This window comes from Lycorma delicatula, chromosome 2 (assembly GCF_047948215.1).
Source record: "Lycorma delicatula isolate Av1 chromosome 2, ASM4794821v1, whole genome shotgun sequence".
Classification (NCBI taxonomy): domain Eukaryota; kingdom Metazoa; phylum Arthropoda; class Insecta; order Hemiptera; family Fulgoridae; genus Lycorma; species Lycorma delicatula.
Window position 1 is genome coordinate 192,902,038 of NC_134456.1, and position 21,211 is coordinate 192,923,248.

Consider the following 21,211-nt stretch of genomic DNA (forward strand, 5'->3'; position numbering starts at 1 on the left):
ATTATATAACAGTTGAATTAAGTAAGCATCAAGACAGTAGTTGTTAGTAATGTACTAATCCAAAAGAAAATAAGGTATTTTCTGAGTGTAAAGTATCCTCAATATTGTTTATAAATTCTAAGGATGACCATGAATGCGTTGTCTTACAATTAAGCAGTTCTAATATTTATATATATTTATGTATATATATATATATATATATATATATACATCGTACAACATATATATATATATAAGTTACAAGTTAAAATTACAAGTCCTGGAATATATATTACAGAACCTTGATTCGGTGTTGTAATCCATTTTAGACTACTTTTGAAATTGAAATTTAGCGAGAAAATTAATTTCTGAGACCATATAATTTTTTCTTCAGGTGCAAACTTGTATATAGTTGACCGCTAGAGAAAAACGGTACCGTCGGTTGTTAATGCTTCTCGTTGATATTAGTGGTTACGTTTACTTATTTGCTCTATTTTTTCATATTACGATGTCAAAAAAGATTGTTTTCGTGACTGGAAATATTAAAAAACTTGAAGAAACTGTGGCTATTTTAGGGAAGAATTTGCCTTTTGAAGTATGTTAACTTTTTAAGGTTATAATGTTTATTTAACTGCTACCTCCTTTTTATTGTGTCCGTTACTAATTTTTTCTTATAGCTGATTTATACTCATCATATTTTTAACCATTATTACTTGTTAATGTTTCGGTAGAACCCAGTACTTTTAGGAATTACATCAATACCAAGTGCACCAAAGAACCTTTTGATGCTGTGAAGAAACATTTATCTTGCATTAAAAGCTGAATGTTTCATTTTAGGAAAATTTGTGAGCTCAAGTATCACGCTATTAATCTTGAGTACTTTATGGCGCTATTCTTTTATACTAGTACTATTTCAATGTTTTACTTAAAACTAATGTAGTAACAATAACGTAAATCTGCAATTAAAATTTTTTGATGTATTAATCTGTAATATTTTATATAGTTTTTACTAACCATTAAATTAAAAGATTGGTTTTAATGTTCTTTAAGAAATTAAAAAAAGAATGGTTATCTCTTCATGAAAGGGGGAACATACTTAATCTGTTATATTTATAAAAAAAAGACTTTTAATAATGTACATTGTATTGTTTGAAATAACAGTATAATGTGAAAGTATGCTAAAAATAAATAATGGAAGTATGTAAACGTAAAACATATTGACATTAAATTTGTAGTGAAAAAGTGACTTAAGTAAATTATAAATTTGAATAACGAACAGAATTATATTAATAAATATTTTAAATTGCGCTCACTTTATTTTTCCTACTGAGTGAAGTCAATGTACAATGTGTTGTTCGCTACAGGTAAGGCTATGTTGATTTGTTGCCTACACCTGGAAAAGATTTATTTATCTTGATGCGAGATATATATGTATATGTACATGACATATATTACAACAAACAAAATAATTTTTATGTTCTTTGAAAACATAGAAATTTAAAAAAAACCACTAACTAACTAAAATTTCCTTTTAAAAGTTAATAGAAAATAAAATAACTGCAATAAATTTCATGATTTGTTGTCAAAACAAAGGAAAAGCTGAATTAATTTAATAAATTACATGAACAAAATTACAGGATATTTTGATAACAAGGAACAAAAATGTTTGATCCTTATAGAGCTTTTCATGCCGAATTTAAATATGTTAATAGATTCTTTTTTCCATCACCCACCAGTTTTTATTTTTATTTTTAATAATAAATAAATTTTGAAAGAAATGCCAGAATTTACAGGCATTCAGGGTACTATTCAACTTACCTAAATTATGATAGTTTCTTTTGTGTTTGGCATCACCTCTTTGACATCCAATTGTAATCTGTGGGCATTCTTGTACACAACTGTTGCTGATATCTGTTTAACAGGCTGAGATTTGCTGAAAGCATTCCCCATGCTAATCATGATAGCGCCAAAATTGTACTGAAAGAAATCCAGATGTGAATCAAAAAAATCAATTTCTAGGAATTTATACATGTCATATGTTTGTATGACTAATAATTCACCCATAATGCCACTGTATTTGGCGATATTTGATTTCGTAAAAGGTTTTGCAAAACACTTCTGAATGACCTCCATGCTGACTTTTTGACTTGGCTTAACAAGTTTTTTGAATTGACATTTCTAATAAAAGTTCTCATTTGGAGATCCAAAAAATATCTATTTGTGCCACTAATATGAACAAGTTTTTCTTTCAAATAATGAAAACTAGTACCATTTTTATCCCCCACCTTAACAAAGTTTTTGAAAAGCCCTACTTTAAATGGAATGGACTGTCAGGTGATATCAAAATGTTTCACGACTAGTTCTGTAGCATGCCAACAGATGGAAGGAAGTTCAAGGCCGCATGCAAAGTCACAGGGAGCACCAACCTTCATAAGTTCGTGTGCCAAGATACATTGTACTGTTTGCAGCTTGGCTGTTATGATCATGTGCATTACCACTTTTGCAATTCCAGCATGAACAGCAAGTTTGTGAACAAAAAGCAAATATGAAATTTTGTGTAAAACTCAGCAAATCTGCTATTGAGATATTGCACTTGATGCAGCAAGTTTGTGGCGATGCTGCCGTGAGTAGTACAGGGTGTTTAGAGTGGTATGCATCACCAAAAAGGCAAAGGTCTGCAGGTCAAACAAGTGCATGTTAATTGTGTTATTTGGATTTGTGGCATTGTGCATCGAGAATTTTTTCCAAAATAAATTGGAACCTATTGGTGATCAGACCATCACCAGTAAGTTGGTTCAGTTATTGGTTTACAGTTATTGGCTTAATTTGTAATTGGTCAGACCAATTACAATAAATAGCCAGTTCTGCTGTCAGATTTTAACATGGCTGAGGAAGGAAATTCAGTGAAAGTAAAAAAAAAAAGCTGTGCTTTTTTTGTGAAAAACAGATATCGCTCCATGATGATTGCACACTCACCATTTTCTCCTCAGATGTGAGTTTCTTGCAAGACACAACTTGATCTCACTTCCATATGTGCTGTACTCTTCAGATTTGGCTTCTGCAGACTTTGCCCTCTTCCCGCAGTTGAAAATCCAGCTTAAAGAGCATCATTTTAACACCATGGTGGAGATCCATCGTGAATAGTAGAAGATACTTGCCGTGCTTCAAGAAGTGGATTTCCAGGGCACATTCTGTTAATATCAAGAATGCTGTGTAAGGAGATTACTTTGAAGGTGACAGTGTGCATATAAAAATAGTTTCTTGTTAACAGAGCTAGTCTCTAAATTTTTTGATAACCCCTCATAGAAAAATCATTTCCAAGTTAAGTAGAGGGGGCTGTACAACATTTTTCTGTCCAGGAGTAAGTGCTTCATGCTTCTGCCATTCTTTCTAGATATAATGTTTTCTTTTGTTCCTGCTACCCCTTTTGCACAAAAAGCAATGAAATTTAGTGCAGCCAAGCTGCAAAGCGATTAATAAAGCAATAACTTTTAAATTGCAACACACAGTCCAACAGTACTTTACTGAATTTTTATTGTATGAAATTAGTTTTATTTATATGAAAACAGGATTTTCATGTTACCATGTTTCTTTCATTTAGTTGCGTAAGCTAACAACACAGAAGAAAACTGTGCCATGTGCAAAAGGATAGCCATTAAATTAGTTATCAAAGAATCAATAACTTCCGTTGTATAGAGTTATGTTTATGATGAATTGCATCAATGATACTACAAATATTATTATAGCACACTTAACTATTTTTTCAGAACATAAATCTTGAAACTTTTCCTGACAATTTCAAAAGAAAGAAACACATTTTAGTGTCAGTATGGAAAGGATTTTAGCCTTTGACCTAGATCACAAAAGCTTGGTTTGTTTCTTTGAGAAGTTCAAATCTCCAAATAAGATAATATAATTCACTTTATGTTATCAGTTGAGGTTCATGGGAAGAGGATTCTGCTTCAAAAGAAGCATCATTTTCGCCCCTCATTTTAAACTTCAGTTGTTACCTCATATCTTGATTCATCTCTAAAGCTGGATGTGTTGGAGGTTGTGGTATAGGTAAATGCTTCCCACGAGGTACTGGCGTTATAGCAGACAGTAAATTTGAGTACTACACTGTGTGTTTGGACTTACTGCTTATTTCTTTTTGTCTTCATAATATAGTATAACAGTCCAACAAATGGTCTTGTGGTTTACACCACACCATTGGTATGGCGAAACTCATGCACCAGTTACTCCTAGCATAGTCTGTTAGACATTTCATACAGGTCAAATAGGAGACATGAAGGACCCAGTTGTTATCTTGATCCCTACTTTTACAGCCAAAATTTAGCTCTTAACATTTTTTAACCAATGTAGTCAAATTTGTGATTGTTCTTTAAACATCAAACTTTCACATAAATAATAGCAGTTATCCAGATCATTGACGCACTTCCTTGGCATATTTTTTCACTAAAATACTGCATTTGCCACGGTGACTGTAAATCACATAACAGAATGAAACCACAGTTTGTGCATACACAGTAAACATTTAAAAATACTGGTGTGTTAATTGTATGACTCAGAAGACTATTCTGTGCTGACAGAATTGATAGTAAATGAATCGTCATGCATATACAGCTGTTATCTTCATAGCCTTCTTAATACTATGTTTGTTTTCCACTCTCTGTTAGAAATTATTTAAAATATTCTTTTATGTATATAAGTTTTTATAAAAAAAATATGTAGAATTTTGTAAAAGCAGTACTTTCAAAATGCTATCATAAAAATTGTGGTGGTGGAAAAATTCTGATTGCATTTTTGAATTCATCATAAAAAGTTAGGTTATATACACAATAAAACTTTCAAGTGCCAAAAACTGTTTATTAGTATTATATTAGTAAATATAAAAAAAGTTAAAGATGAATGTATGAAAGGAAATGTGGATAGCATGCTGGCTTTTGGACGAGTTATTCTTTGGCAATTTCTAGAATTTTTTTACTTACTATTTCAACAATCAAATTTATTGTTGAAATAAGAGTAGAGTATGTTAAAAAAAACAAGAGGTTGCACTAAATTACAGCTAAAAAATGGGTTGATTTAAGGATAAATTCATATTATGTTGGTTATTTGATGAAAGTATAAAGTTCTGAGAAAGGTAAGTTCTGCTTACTGGTGCATGGAAGTGAGTAAATGAAAATATAGCTTGTTTACAGTTGACAAGGATGTTGAGAGATAGCACATGCAAAAATTACAAATAAAATTTACTCTAGAATCTGTTAACATATAATATAGGTCAATTATAAATAGAAAAATACAATTCCAATTTTACTATAAATTTTACTAAGCTAATACAAATAATTACAAAATTAATAATAGCAAGATAACAATAAACAAATCGACAGTTCACTGTATACAAGAATTATTTATTTTAATGTTTACAGAAAAGAATAGCTTTCACTTTTATAAATCGATAATGTGTCATTTTTGTTCCCTGTTCACAGTGAACTCACTGAACAGCTTCTTGTACTTAACTGTAGACAACACTATCCCAAAACAGAATACTTGTGACGCATTATTTACTAGTTTGTTACGGCACACTCATTCCGCATTCCAAGTGCTCCCGCACGCTGTCCTAACATTTATTGCAAACTCTACCTGTGTTTATCATACACTGTATTGAAGTTTATAGATCCTCAGCAGTACTTATATATCTGGGCCTAGCACTTGACCTGTAGCCAAATTACCCATTTGTTCTTTCAAGTGTAATGATTTCTGTTGTCTGTGCAATTCTAAAATTCTTTCTAGAAAGAATTTCTTTGTTTTTCTTCTGTATTTTTCTATTTCAATCCTTTTTCAATCCTCAATTTCTGTATTTTGTTTTCTTTCTCTTTAAAGCTTCTCTACCCATTAAAATATCTTGATATTATGGCAAATTTAACCATATTTTCTTCCTCTATGAATCATGAGACCTTCCCATTGGTGTGGGAGCTTGAGTGCTCAGTGATACAGAGTAGCTGGACCGAAGGTGCAACCAAATCAGAGAGGTATCTGTTGAGAGCCAGACTAAGGAATGATTCCTGAAAGAGGGCAGCAGCTTTTTTAGTAGTTGTTAAGGGCGTAGGTCAGGACGACTTAAACGGCCAAATCAACAATATCACTCAGTCCTCTGAGTACTGTGCAGCTGAAAGCAATGCCAAACTACAGTTGCTTTTTTCCAAGAAAATTTTGCTCTCTGCATTTTCATATAGAAATGATGGAGGCGCCTTCCTTGGTAAAATATTCCGGAGGTGAACTAGTCCCTTGTTCGGATCTCCGGGTGGGACTACTAAGGAAGGGGTCACCAGAAAATTAAAAAAATAACATTCTATGAGTCGGAGCGTGGAATGTTAGAAGTCTAATAAAGGTAGGTAGGTTAGAAAATTTAAAGAGGGAAATGGATAGGACAAATGTAGATGTAGTAGGAATTAGCGAGGTTTAGTGGAAAGAGGAAAACGACTTTTGGTCAGGTTATTTTAGAATAATTAACTCAGCTTCAAATAATGGGCAGACAGGAGTAGGTTTCATAATGAACAAGAAGATAGGGAAGAGAGTAGAGTATTTCAAAATGCATAGCGAAAGAATCATTGTAATAAGGATAAAATGATATGTGTAATGATTTGTAATAAGGAAACCTAAACCGTCAATGATTGTTAATATCTATATGCCTACAACTGCCCGTGATGATGAGGTAGAGTGTGTATATGAAGAAATTGATAAAGCAATTAAACACATAAAAGGAGATTTAATATTATAATTTAATAATAGTTGGAGATTGGAGTGCAAGCATTGGAAAAGGCAAGGAAGGAAATATAGTGGGTGAATACGGGCTGGGCAAAAGGAATGAAAGAGGGGACCAACATAGAGTTTTGCACGAAGTATAATTTAGTAATTGCCTATATCTAGTTTAAAAATCATAATAGAAGAATATACACATGGAAAACGCCAGGCGATACTGCAGGATATCAGATAGATTATATCATGGTTAAGCAAAGATTTAGAAATCAACTCGTCAACTGCAAAACTTACCCTGGAGCAGATATTGAGAGCGACCATAATTTAGTGATAATGAAATGTAGATTGGGGTATAAAAACCTGAAGAAAAGGTGTCAGGTGAATCAGTGGAATTTAGAAAAGCGTGATGAAGAGGAGTTAAAGAAGATTTTGAGGAGGATATTGCAAGAGGTCTGAGTAAAAAAGATAAAAGAGAAAATGTAGAAGAAGAATGGGAGAATGTTAAAAAGGAAATTCTTAAATCAGCAGAAGCGAACTTAGGCGGAACAAAGAGAACTGGTAGAAAACCTTGGATTTCAAAAGATATATTGCAGCTGATGGATGAACGTAGAAAATATAAGAATGCTAGTGATAAAGAAAGTAAAAAGAACTATAGACAATTAAGAAATACTATAAACAGGAACTGCAAACTAGCGAAAGAAGAGTGGATTACGGGAAATTGTTCAGAAGTGGGAAGAGAAATGAACATTGGTAAAATAGACGGAGTATACAGGAAAGTTAAGGAAAATTTTGTCTAAATATGTATAAATTAAAGTCTAATAATGTGTTAAACAAAGATGGTACACAGATTTATATTATGAAAGGCAAAGTTCATAGGTGGGTAGAGTGTATTGAAGAGTTATATGGAGGAAATTAATTAGAAAATGGTGTTATAGAGGAAGAAGAGGAAGTTGAAGAGGTTGAAAGGGGAGAAACAATACTGAGATCTGAATTTAAGAGAGCATTAAAAGATTTGAATGGCAGAAAGGCTCCTGAAATAGACAGAATACCTGAAGAATTACTGCGCAGTGCAGGTGAGGAAGTGATTGATAGATTATACTGGTGTGTAATATTTAGGAAAATGTTCCGTCAGACTACAAAAATAGTGTTATAGTCATGATACTAAAGAAAGCAGGAGCAGATAAATGTGAAGAATACTGAACAATTAGCTTAACTAGCCTTGCATCAAAAATCTTAACTAGAATTCTATACAGAAGAATTGAGAGGAGATTGGAAAAAGTGTTAGGAGAAGACCAATTTGGTTTCAGAAAAAGTATAGGGACAAGGAATCAATTTTAGGTCTCAGATTAATAGTAGAAGAAAGATTAAAGAAAAACAAACCAATATACTTTGCATTTATAGACCTAGAAAAGGCATTCGATAACGTAGACTGGATAAAATGTTCCATCATTTAAAAAAAAATTAGGGTTCAAATACAGAGATAGAAGGATTGCTAACATTTACAGGAACCAAACAGCAACAATAATAATTGAAGAACATAAGAAAGAAGCAGTAATAAGAAAGGGAGTCCGACAAGGATGTTCCCTAGCTCCGTTACTTTTTAACCTTTACATGGAGTTAGCAGTTAATGATGTTAAAGAACAATTTAGATTCAGAGTAACAGTACAAGGTGAAAAGATAAAGATGCTACGATTTGCTGATGATATAGTAATTCTAGCCAAGAGTAAAAAGGATTTAGAAGAAACAATGAACGCCATAGATGAAGTCCTACGCAAGAACTATCGCATGAAAATAAACAAGAACAAAACAAAAGTAATGAAATGTAGTAGAAATAACAAAGATGGACCACTGAATGAGAAAATAGGAGGAGAAGAGATTATGGAGGTAGAAGAAATTTATTATTTGGGAAGTAGAATTACTAAAGATAGATGAAGCAGGAGCGATATAAAATGCCGAATAGCACAGGCAAAACGAACTTTCAGTCACAGATATAATTTGTTTAGGAATCAAAAATTCATTTGTCAGGAAATGATTTTTGAAAGTAGCTTTAAGTGGAAGTGAAACTTGGACGATAGGTGTACCTGAGAAGAAAAGATTAAAAGCTTTTGAAATGTGGTGCTACAGCAAAATGTTGATGGACAACTGAATGTGAAAATAGGAAGAGAAAAGATTATGGAGGTTGAAGAATTTTGTTATTTGGGAAGTAGAATTACTAAAGATGGACGAAGCAGGAGCGATATAAAATGCCGAATAGCACAGGTGAAACGAGCCTTCAGTCATAAATATAATTTGTTTACATCAAAAATTAATTTAAATGTCAGGAAAAGATTTTTGAAAGTATATGTTTGGAGCATCACTTTATATGGAAGTGAAACTTGGACGATCGGAGTACCTGGGAAGTAAAGATTAGACGCTTTTGAAATGCGGTGCTATAGGAGAATGTTAAAAATCAGATGAGTGAATAAAGTGACAAATGAAGAGCTGTTGTTGTGGCAAATTGATGAAGAAAGAAGCATTTGGAAAAATGTATTAAAAGAAGAGACAGACTTATAGGGCACATATTAAGGCATCCTGGAATAGTTGCTTTAATATTAGAGGGTCTAGTAGAAGGAAAAAATTGTGCAGGCAGATATGTTTGGAATATGTAAAACAAATTGTTAGGGATATAGGATGGTAGGGGGTATACCGAAATGATACGACTAGCACTAGATAGGGAATCTTGGAGAGCTGCATCAAACCAGTCAAATGACTGAAGACAAAAAAAAAATTTTTTAATGTATACTATATGTTATATTGTATGTGCAATATGTATTTAATTAAGAGCGAGAGTAAAGATGGAAACAAGAAGTATAAAAGAAAAGATAAAATGAAAATATATTAAAAGATAAGCAAGTACCGTGATGTATTACTTGCTTTGTGATTTGTTATTTAACATCAAAATTATTAAACAGTAATATAAATACAACAAAAATAATTTTGTAAGTTAAAGTCATGATTACAGATTAACTAATTTATGTACTATATCTAGCCACATCAGGGTTTGCTTCGCTCATCCTGCCCATCTAGCCAGTGGGCTCCCTGGACCCTGTTGTGTTCATTATCTCCATGGTTGTGAGAAACTATTAATGATAAATAATAATTAAAGTATACAAACTTTACAAATACCTGTAGAAGAAACTAGAGTACAAAAGAAAGAATAGTAATAACTAAAGTACATAGACTTTTGATGAGGAAAAATTCACTACTTCATCCGCAAGAGGGCTTGGGCTTTGATCTATGGCTTAAAACATTCACTGGGATAACACAAATGTATCCTGAAAATTTGAAAGTAATCAATAGTTGGATCTCATATGATGCTGTTATAAACAGAACCCGTCACAAACTTTTGCATTTTTATATTAAATTATTATTTATATAATGCATTATCTACTTTTAAATATATACATGTGCTTTTCTTTTGAAACTATTTTATTTCAATTAAATTATTACAGTGTACAAAAATATTGTTAACCGTTAACAAATTTTAGTGTATGTTAACAAACAGCAGTGCAATGAAATCCAACATTCATCAAGTGCGAAGTAGTTGATTTACAATTTGTTAGTTCATAAAAATGATATAAAAAAAAAAAGAAAAAAAAAAAAGATTTTTTTCATAAATTTAAGTTCACGGCATCTTAATTATTTTTCAGAATTTTGTTGTTATCCAAATTGTAGTTATTTTTTCAAACTATTTTTCAGTGTTTAGAAGTAGTAATTTTTCTATATTCAATAAGATTAATCGGATATGATATGAATGGTATGATGGTCTTACAAAATTATTTCTAACTTTAATGTTTGTTGTAAATAATTTTATCTCAAATTATTTACAACAAAAAGAAAGTAATTATTGATTTAAAAATGTTTGCAGTTTAGTTGAAAATGTTTAAGATTGCATAAAAAAATACTGATTTAGTAATTTGCTTCAATTTTTTTCAGTTGGTGTCTGAAAAGATTGATTTGCCTGAATTTCAAGGAGATACACAGTTCATCAGTAGTTTAAAATGTAAAGAAGCAGCCAAGATTATAAAAGGACCTGTGATAATTGAGGATACAAGTTTATGCTTTAATGCTCTTGGAGGCCTTCCTGGTAAATTAAAAGATGAAAACTGATTTATTTATATAAATACTAATAATTAATTAATAACACTTCCTAGTCAAATTACAGATGATGACTATCATGAGAAAAATATGACAAGCTATTACCACTGTTAACCTTCACTCAATAATCTAATATGTGATCATGGTTACATATTTGTTTCTGTAATTTAAAATGAAGTTCTTAAAAAACATTTTTTGACTTTATGTATAACAGTATCAGAGTTTGCTATTTTTACGGACACTTTTTACTTGTATGAAGTAAAGGAAGTATTGTAATTGTGAAAAATTTCAGTTTAGATTTCAACAGAAATATCAATTTTGACATTCCCTGAATCCATTGTTTTCAGCGTGACATCTGTATGTATGTATCTCACATAACTCAAAAACGATTAGCTGTACAATGTTAAAATTTTGTATTTAGGACTGTTGTAACATCTGGTTATGCATCTCTCCTTTTGATTGCAATTGAGTTGACCAAAAATGTCCAAAAAAGCCCAAAATTCAAAAAAATTAGATTTGGGACTTTTCTTAACTGTAGTAATAGTACAGTCAATTTGTATTTTTATTTGAAAATCCTTACCTACCGATTGATGTTTTTTCCATATGTTAGGGGTGATGAGGGAAGCTTAACTCCAGATTTTTAACATCCCCCCATAGATTTTTGAAAAACTCAAAAAGTTTTTGAAATGCGTTTTTCTCTGAATCTATGCATTTTAGAGAAAAGTTTTTCAATCAAACAATTAATGTCTTTGAAGTTATGCCGTATAATTTGAAATTGAAATACTAGGTGGCGCTGAAGTTGTAAAAAACGTGTTTTTTCGGTTTTTTCACTGAAAAAATTGTTTTTCATCTGTATTGGATTTGGAAAAGTTGTTAATCTCAAAAAAACAGACAACTTTTATTTAAACAATTTTCTTGTACGACTTACCGTTTTGGATCTGTAGCTTGTGAAAGTGTGAAAATGTTATTATTAAGATTATTGGGCACGTGTTCAAAACCGGTCTAGTCGCTGAACAATGCCGATCTCCCCGGCTACAGTAACAATAGGACCGCTGCGTTGTCATTGTACCGCTATAACTCTGGAATGCTAAGTCGTACAAGAAAATTGTTTGAATAAAAGTTGTCTGTTTTTTTGAGATTAACAACTTTTCCAAATGCAATACAGATGAAAAACAATTTTTTCCAGTGAAAAAACACATTTTTTACAACTTCAACACCACCTAGTATTTCAATTTCAAATTATATGGGATAACTTCAAAGACATTAATTGTAGAGGAGAATGTCCTCTACATTTTTTGTTTGAAAAACTTTTCTCTAAAATGCATAGATTCAGAGAAAAACGCATTTCAAAAACTTTTAGAGGTTTTCAAAAATCTATGGGAGGGGGATGTTACAAATCTGAAGTTAAGCTTCCCTCATCAACTCTAATGCATGGTCAAAAGATCAATCGGTAGGTAAGGATTTTCAAATACAGCCTATTTTGATGAAAAATTGCCTGTACTATAATAAGTCCTCATTGAGAGCTTTTCAACAATATATAAGTGGTACTTATTTTCATTGGTTTCAGAGTTATAGCCAAATAAAATTTTAATTAATGAAATATTTGGATCTTACAAGGTGAAGGCACATTGGTTCGAATCAGACTTCATTTCCCTTTCTTTTTTTTAAATTTAAATCTGATGATTTATTAATAATTATTAACCTCTGATTATAAAAAAAGTTTTTGCAATAAATAATAATTCAGTAATAACAATGAAAAAAATCAGAAGTTATTAAAGAAACAAATTTTGTGAACTTTTCATTAAAAAAAATAAAATAATGTGTATGTAATTTAAAAGGTGTACACGGAAGTAATTTTTTGTATCCACATCAGATTTTTTGATTTTTGTTTTGAGGTGTGATCAGCATTTTAATCCAGAGGCTTCGAAATAAAAAACAGACATACTATTACTCTGCCTTTCAGATTGACATGCTGAGTTTAGTTTTTGTATAGTTGTTATTGATAAATGTGCTGAATATTAGTTTTTGGTTTTTACATGAAAATATGTGTTTTATTATAGTTGTGTTCACAACATTTTTTTGTGTTGTTTTTGTCCATGATAGTCAGTAGTAAAAAATATTTAAAATATTAACTTTTTTAATTAGTTAATTTTAATGTAATGTTTTTTAAACTCAGATCATAATGTTTAAAACTTGTTAGTCAACTTTGAAGCAATTTCACTAGATTTTTTTATTTTTGACATTGTTAATATTATTTCTGGTGGTTTTTCAGTTAGGAAGATATATACTTAGAATATGAATGAAAATGTATTAGATCTGAATTATGTCTATTCATTTACTATTCCACTGTTATCAGTTGTTTTTTTGTCATCAGTCAGTTGACTAGTTAGATGCTATTCTCATTTCTTTCTGTCTACTAATATTGCAGCTTGAATCTTACATATTCAGTTATCTCTTTTATATAAAATTTCTATCTTCTTTTACAGTTGTTACCCTTTTACATACACCTCTGTTACCAAATTAACTGAACTAAGATATCTTAATTTGTGGACACTAATCTAGCCTCTGTTTAGAAGATTTTGCCACAAATTTCTCTCCTCTCTTATTCATCTCATCATTTCCTTTCTGATCTTATTGACCCATCGTAATTTTCAGCACTCTCCTTTCACACCACAATTCAAGGCTTCTTCAATTTGCTTCCTATTATTTCTGTTTTCAATGTTTCATTAACATAAAATCCTGCACTCTGCATAAATATTTTCAAGACTTTCTTTCCAATTCTTAGATTTATACTTGATGCTATTAAGATAAACCAAATAAAAAATAATTCATTTGTTCTACTAAAAAAAAACTAGGCCATCAGTAAATCTTAACATCTTTAATTTTTCTCCTTGGATAATTTTTTTCTCTCAAATTTTTCCTTATTCCTGAATTACTTCTTGTATGTACAAGTTGAAAACAGTAGGGGACAGACTATGTCTTTCTTTAACCACTTTTTAATGAGAGCTTTTATTCCTTCTTATTCTGCTCTTACCCGATTCTTATGCAAATAAAAATTTACAACCAATTATTTATAAACAACTCTTCTTTCATTTTAAGTAAGTCTGAAATTTTTTAAAACTTTTTTTTTCAGTTACTCAGTATTTAAATGGTTTCTCCAACTTAATAAATATAATGCAGTTGACTTTTTATTTTTAATCCTGCCTTTTAATGTGATAACCAGAATAGTATTCTTATATCCATGTTCTTTTTGAAACTGAACTGTTCTTCATCTAATTTGCATTTACCTTATATTCTGTTTGTCTGTAACCTAACCCAGTTTTTTTTTTTATATGTAAGATATTAAACTGATGGTGTAATTTATTAAGTGCTTTTGCTTTCTTTAGTATGGTAACACACTTTAAAATTAGGAGAAGAGTACTTCTCCTCTCTCATAGATTTTACATACTGACACGCTTTTATCCTATAAAACTTCTCAGTCTTATTTCTTCTACACAGTATAGTAAACTTAAATGGCATATCATCAATTCCTACTGCTATATTTTTTCTTCAGAACTTTTATAAATCCAGATTGCAGTATAGAATATTAAATTAGATAATTTTTACCCTGCTGTATAATCCTATGTAATTGAGCCACCTACTAGCTCTTTCTCCTTTCTATAATGAAGGTTTAACATTCATTATTCACTCCTTTGGTATTGAAGTACAAGGTATATTCAGAAAGTAAGTTCAACTTCTAAATATTGCTACCACAGCAATATGATCATGTATACTGAATTACCTGATAAGTTAGAAAGGTATTGATGCCATTTTTGTTCTCTTGTTCTCTCTGGGGAATTCTTAGTTTGTGCTTATAATGTTTAAGAAAATCAAGATGCCCACCATGTTTGAAATTCATTGTGTGAACCATTTCTTAAAGCACGGGACATTAAGGTAGTTGAAATTTACTATTGATGTTTATGAAGAAATGAATGAATGATTCCATGGTATGGAGATGGGTATCATTGTTTATAAAGGACATGATAACATGCATGATAATGAAAACTGGAACATGAAACCATGTTAGATTACCAACAATTTGGTATTTGCAGTTGAGAACAGATGATACTCCAGCATCACATCTATTTCAGAGAAATTGAATTCACGCTAAGTGTGTAAGATGCTTAGAAAATCACAAAATGAAACAGTTGGGCAGCGCTTTGGAATTTCTGACTGTACACAGAACAATTTGATGACTTCTTGAGCCATACAGTCACTGTGTGGGGGATGATATATTGGTGTTTAACAGCTATATAGTATTAACATATGACACCTGAAACAAAACAAAACATCAATGGAATGGCTAACACTTTTTTGTCCAGAAAAACAAAGTGCAAGTTGATGTATTCCACTTAGATCATTTTCACTATGTTTTGGGACAAAAGAGGAGTTTTTCTTGTTAACTTCTTGCCACAAGGCTGTACAATCAATAGTGATATGCGAAATGATGAAAAAAATCATGTTGTGCAACTTGGAACAAGCGGCACGCTTGCTTACTGGGCACTGTGGTTATTCATGATAATGCTTGCCCACATGCTGCCATCCCAATGCAATGTTTTCTCATGACCTTTGGCTGGAAACAGTTCATTTATCCCTCATTCAGGCCAGATCTTGCACTAATGAAAACTTGACTATTTTCTTTATCTTAAAACTTTCCTTATAATTCCACGACGATGATGAAGCCAAACAAGTCATTAATACATTTGTGCCTTGCATCACAGGTGGTGTTATTCTTGATGAAGATATACATCTTCTGGTGCCCTGCTTTGATAAGTTTCTCAGCATTGGCGGAAACTATGTAGAAAAGAAGAGTAAAATATGTAATTCAAAGAACATAAACATTTTATGTGAGTGTTCTTGACCTGTTTTAGAACATGCTTTTTAGATAACTTCTTGTACTTTGATTTACTCTTATTTTTCTACTACTGCATCTACTTTTCTGGTTGTCTATCTCATTACATTTTTCCTTCAAACAGTTTTCCTTTGTTATGTTGCACTTCCAATTAACTTAAACAATTTTCTTTCATCTTTTGCATTTTTATACTTTCTGCATTCATTCATCAGTATAAGTAGTTTTTATTAGCCATGGTTTTCTACATACTCTTTCTTCTTGATGATTCCTTTGCCATCCTATTAATTTCCTTATTTATTTATCTTATTTGTTTTCTATTGTGTCTTTGTAACGTTTAGACCTGTACGTATGTCTTATTCAAGTTTTATCCTCATACCATTCTTTTTTAGCTATCCATTAGTAAATTCTTAAAATAAGTTCTATATAATCCTAATTCTTCTTTAATTGGTTTAACCTACCTTCTACATACTCCCTTTTTGTTTTTTTTTAGTAGAGCATTCCAGTCTCCCATTACTACTCAACTGTCATCTTTTATATATTTGATCATCTATATTTTCTTACAGTTTTTCTACTCTTTCATTTTCTGCTGAAGACATGGCACATAAATCTGCACTACTATTGTTGGCTTGGGCCTTGAATCAATCGTGAATAATAAATTATTTTACTGTGTAGCCTTACACTAAAAAAAGTAGAGAGTACTCTTAAGATAAGTAAAGAGTTTGCTGTTTTGCATATTCTTTACTCTAAATTCATTATTATTTCTATAGTCACTTCCTAGTGGTTTTTGTCAGATAGCAATAAGAACTGGCCAAAATACATTTTTACCCGTACTTCATATGGGTAACCAGTTATAACAAATATTTTTAATGGAGGCTGACTGTTTGAAATCTGCATTCTTAGATCACTCAAAGTTAAAGGTCTATACTGACAAAACTGTTGCTGTGAAAAAATTACAGTACACTGATAGTTTTTATAAATTGAACAGGCTTTAATTTTTATTCATTATTATTCTCACAAGCATGGGTCTAAAGAACAGAGGGGATCCAGGGAAAGCCTGCGAAAGGTCTGGAACTGCTCATAACTCCTTGACCAAAAATCATGTTCATCTTTTTACTTCACTTCACTAATTTCTCCCACACATTTCCTGCCATAAATTAATTAGCCCATCATTTTTATTTAAATTTTTAACATTTCACCATTTAGTTTGAAGGATGCTATGATTCTTACACTACTTTGGATTACTTCTAAAGTAGTCTCCTCCCACAATTTCAAATGAGGGACTTATACCTCTGGAATATTTCACCCCTTCTAATTAAATTAGAAGAGGCAATATAATATAAAAAAAGAGAAAAATTTGGTAACTTTTAATTTGTTCAGATCATATCAATTATTAATTAGTTGATACCTTGAACAACTACTGAAAGGCCTGCTTTCTGTTTAGAGGAGTTATTTCTTTCTCTGGTCTCCCTGCTAAGTTTCTGCATGTAGGCCATTGGTTATTTACATGTAATCAGTGTTCAGCTGTGGTAAGAATTCTTATCGGCTTTGTATAATTTTTTAGGTGTTCTTTCCTACTAACCTGCCTTACGCAGAACCCACCAGTCCTCAGATACTGCTACTACTTGTCTGTGACTAATTATTTATAGGTAATGTTATAAAATGATATTTTACTTATTTGCAATATGGTATCATACCTTGTTGCTGTGGATAGGATCTCAGTGCTTATGGTCAGGGCACATAGAATATCAAGTAATTTAATATTGATGGATTTGTTAATTTGGATCAGTGATATGTTTGATAAATTTATTGACTGCTTTTATGAGTTCATTGTATCTTAATATGGACTTGCATTGTATTAATAAAATGAAGAACACAGTACAATTTGAGCTGTTGAGTTTATATATTCCAAAGGCACTATAATTTAGCAATTTTGTTTTGATTAACGGTTTATTTTATTCCTTTATTTTTAAGGCTGCATTGTATGCATATTTTTAAAATTTATAAGCTATTTTTTCTTTGTTTTTGTATGTTAGTAGGATGTATTTTTTGTTTGCTTATCTTTGTTTTTATTTATGCGACAGTGGATCAATAAGTACCTGTGTTTGAAGACAGGTGGCGGATGCTGAGGAAAGTTGACATTACTACAGTATAATATTACCATCTATCAAACGATGCCATGCAAAATTTCAGGCTAATTCATAGGTTAGTTTTTATTTGACAGCCATTTGTATTAAATGTATTTGGTGTTATTCGATACAATGGAAAAAAAACAATACTGATTTGCTTTTTATTTTTGGGTGGGAAAACGTGTAAAGAAATAAAAGCAAAGTTGGATTCTGTCTATAGGGACTCTTCACCATTTATGACAACTATGATGAGATATTGGTGTAACAGATTTAAATGTGGCCATACATCTGTTTTTGATGAGGAGTGTCCAGGTTGCCAGCAGACGTGGTTACTGAGGAAATTGTTGAAAAGGTCCATGACATGATTCTTGTTGATCGCTAATGAAAATGTGCGAAGTAGCAGAGGCTGTAGGTATGTTGTACAAAATGGCAATAAACATTTTACATGATAAGTTAAGAATGAGAAAGCTGTTGGCCTGATGGGTGCCACAATTGCTCACTTCAGACAACATGTGGATACAGTTGTCAACTTTGAAACGGTCTTTGGATCTCTTTAAGCAAAATCCGCCATAGTTTTTATGTTCAGTCATCATCGTTGATGAAACCTAGATACTTTACTATATCCCAGATGTGAAACGACAATCAAAACAATTGGTTTTTCCAGGAATCTACTCCAAAGAAGGGCAAGACAGTTACATCAGTCAGAAAGGTCATGGCTACAATTTTTGGGGATGTGAAGGGAATAATTCTCATATAGACTTCTGGAAAAAGGAAGCACAATCACAGGGCAGTATTACAGTGAATCATTGGACTGATTTAATGAGAAATTGAAACAGACACGGCCTGACTTGGTAAAGAAAAAAGTGCTATTTCATCACAATGCACCAGCTCACTCATCTGGGATCATCGTGGCCAAATTGCATGAATTATGCTACAAATTGCTGCTGCATCCACTGCACAGGCCCAACCTGGCTCCTTGCAACTTCTTTCTGTTCCCCAACATGAAAATGTGGCTCGCGGGGAAAAAAATTTGGTTCAAATGAAGAGGCCATCGTCGAGACAGAAGCCTATTTTGAAGTTTGAAAAATACCTTTTATAGAGTTTAAAAAAATGGCAGGGATGTTGGAAAAGTGTATCCTCCTAAAAGGAGATAATGTTAAAAAATTAAAAAAAAATTCCTCAAAACTTACTTTTCATTTTTAATATGGATAGTTATTGATCCACCCTCACTCATACTTACTTTATGTTGTTGTGAACAAAGTATTATCCTGCTGTTATATCCATTTAAATCAGCCATGCTTATTAAAATGAGTTGATTTATATATATTATATATAAAACTTTTATATAATATACATAAACATGAGCTTGGAAATTTGAGATGTTGCGATTTCTTGTATTTATCATATTTATTTTGTTTTTGTTGGTTACTATTTTTGCTGGGAAGTTCAAGAAATTGATTTATTTGCGGATATTTAGCTGTTAATTTTAATTTATAGTGTATATTTGTTATAATATTTGACATAAGTAAAAAGAAGTAAATTTTTAAGAACTTTAAAAGATAATATAGATAATTTTTTTAGATAATAGAAAAATATATGGAAGCCTTTATTTGATAAGAAGGGCGTACTGTGTAATACTAGCACAGCTTGCAAGTCATATGCTTATCTGTTGACCTTTTCTTTTATGTGAAAATCTTTTAATTGTAGTGTCTGATAAAACACTGTAACATCTTGAATTCTATTGTTGCATAATAGGATCTAAAATAAATAAAAAATTTCAGATATAACAAATGTATTTAAATGTGCTCTAAAACAAAACAACTTGTTCTTATAAATATTTAGATTAGAGTAGTAATACTTTACTGTAATAAAGTTTTTTTTTTTTTTTAGATGAAATCACAGTATTTGCTAAATGTTGAATTATATTAAAATGAAGGATAAATTTTCCTGTTAACACTTAATATACCTTATTCTTAGTCTGTTTTTTTTCTAGTGTCAGGGGCATGATAATTATGGAAGGGAATTAGTTCAATCCAATTTCATCCTTCCTAGTGGACCTACTAAAACAAATGTCGTGACATCAATGTAATTTTGAAAACTGAACACAGAAAAACTATTCCATTAAATTTTATTTAAAGTAAGTTTCAGTTCTTGTTCAAATAATTATCACAGAAGCTGAATTATTAGTTTTTTCTTTTTTTCCAGGAGGCTGTATTTTACTAGCTATTACTAATTTTATTAGCTACTTCTAATTTTACTAAAAATTTTTACTAATATTTATTTTTAAAATGTTCACAGTCACCTCAAAGAAAAAAAGGGAACTATTACTGGACATCAATCTTGGTTGCTTCAAGAATAAATAAACATTTTTTTCTGCCAATCCATTTAGACTGCATAATATATGCAGTGGGATGTATGTAGTTTGGTTTAAGACTCTGATATTAACAAACTTTATATATTTATTTGTTTAGTAAGATATATCTTTCTTTTTTCAGGTCCTTATATAAAATGGTTTTTAGAAAAACTTGGACCAAATAACCTACCAAAGTTAATAGATAGTTGGGAGGACAAAACTGCGACTGCTATTTGCACATTTGCGTATACTGAAGGAGAAAATTCTGAAGTTAAGCTATTTGAGGGTAAAGTTCCTGGCATTATTGTTAACTCTCGTGGTCCTCAAGATTTTGGTTGGGATTCTATCTTCCAACCTGAAGGATATAATAAAACTTATGCTGAGTTATCCAAACAAATAAAAAATGAAATTTCACACAGAAGTAAAGCTGTGTTAGCACTTAAGAAATTTTTACTTAATGTAGCACCAGAATAAAGGTTGCAACTTGTATAGTACTTATTTAAAATAGATTATATTGTAAAAATCAAATGGATGTTTCTTTTATTTATTTTTTATCTGCTTACTGCAGATGGTAATGTTGGCAGTTTGTGTTCCTACAACTCAAAAATGGTGGACTAATTTTCATTTTTACTTAACAGTCATTAAGTGTAACTAGATATATGATAATTTAAAAATATCATATATTATTATATACCACTTTCTTTAGTCTAATATCTTTTAACTTATATCAATTGTGATAGTGAGTAAAACAAAATGAAAAAAAGATTTTAAATGTATATATATATATATATATACAAATATATTTATTTATTTATATTTCAGGGTTTTTTATTAATATTGTGCACAATAAATGGTTATAAAAATGAAAAAAAAAAAGGCTTACAACCCAGTTGTAAGACTTTCCAGTCATGTGGCTTTTTTCTGACACAGATTACACACCCAACTTAATTAAAAATATTTATCATCTTA

General features: G+C 31.0%; 1 protein-coding gene across 1 annotated transcript; it reads left to right on the forward strand.

Moving 5' to 3' along the window:
• Positions 1-366: 366 nt before the first annotated feature.
• LOC142319539 (inosine triphosphate pyrophosphatase) lies at positions 367-20,770 on the forward strand. The gene is made up of 3 exons (XM_075356927.1): positions 367-574; positions 10,711-10,861; positions 20,385-20,770. Exons 1-3 carry the CDS (start codon positions 428-430, stop codon positions 20,714-20,716), a joined length of 630 nt encoding a protein of 209 aa, XP_075213042.1. The 5' UTR covers positions 367-427; the 3' UTR covers positions 20,717-20,770.
• Positions 20,771-21,211: the final 441 nt, after the last annotated feature.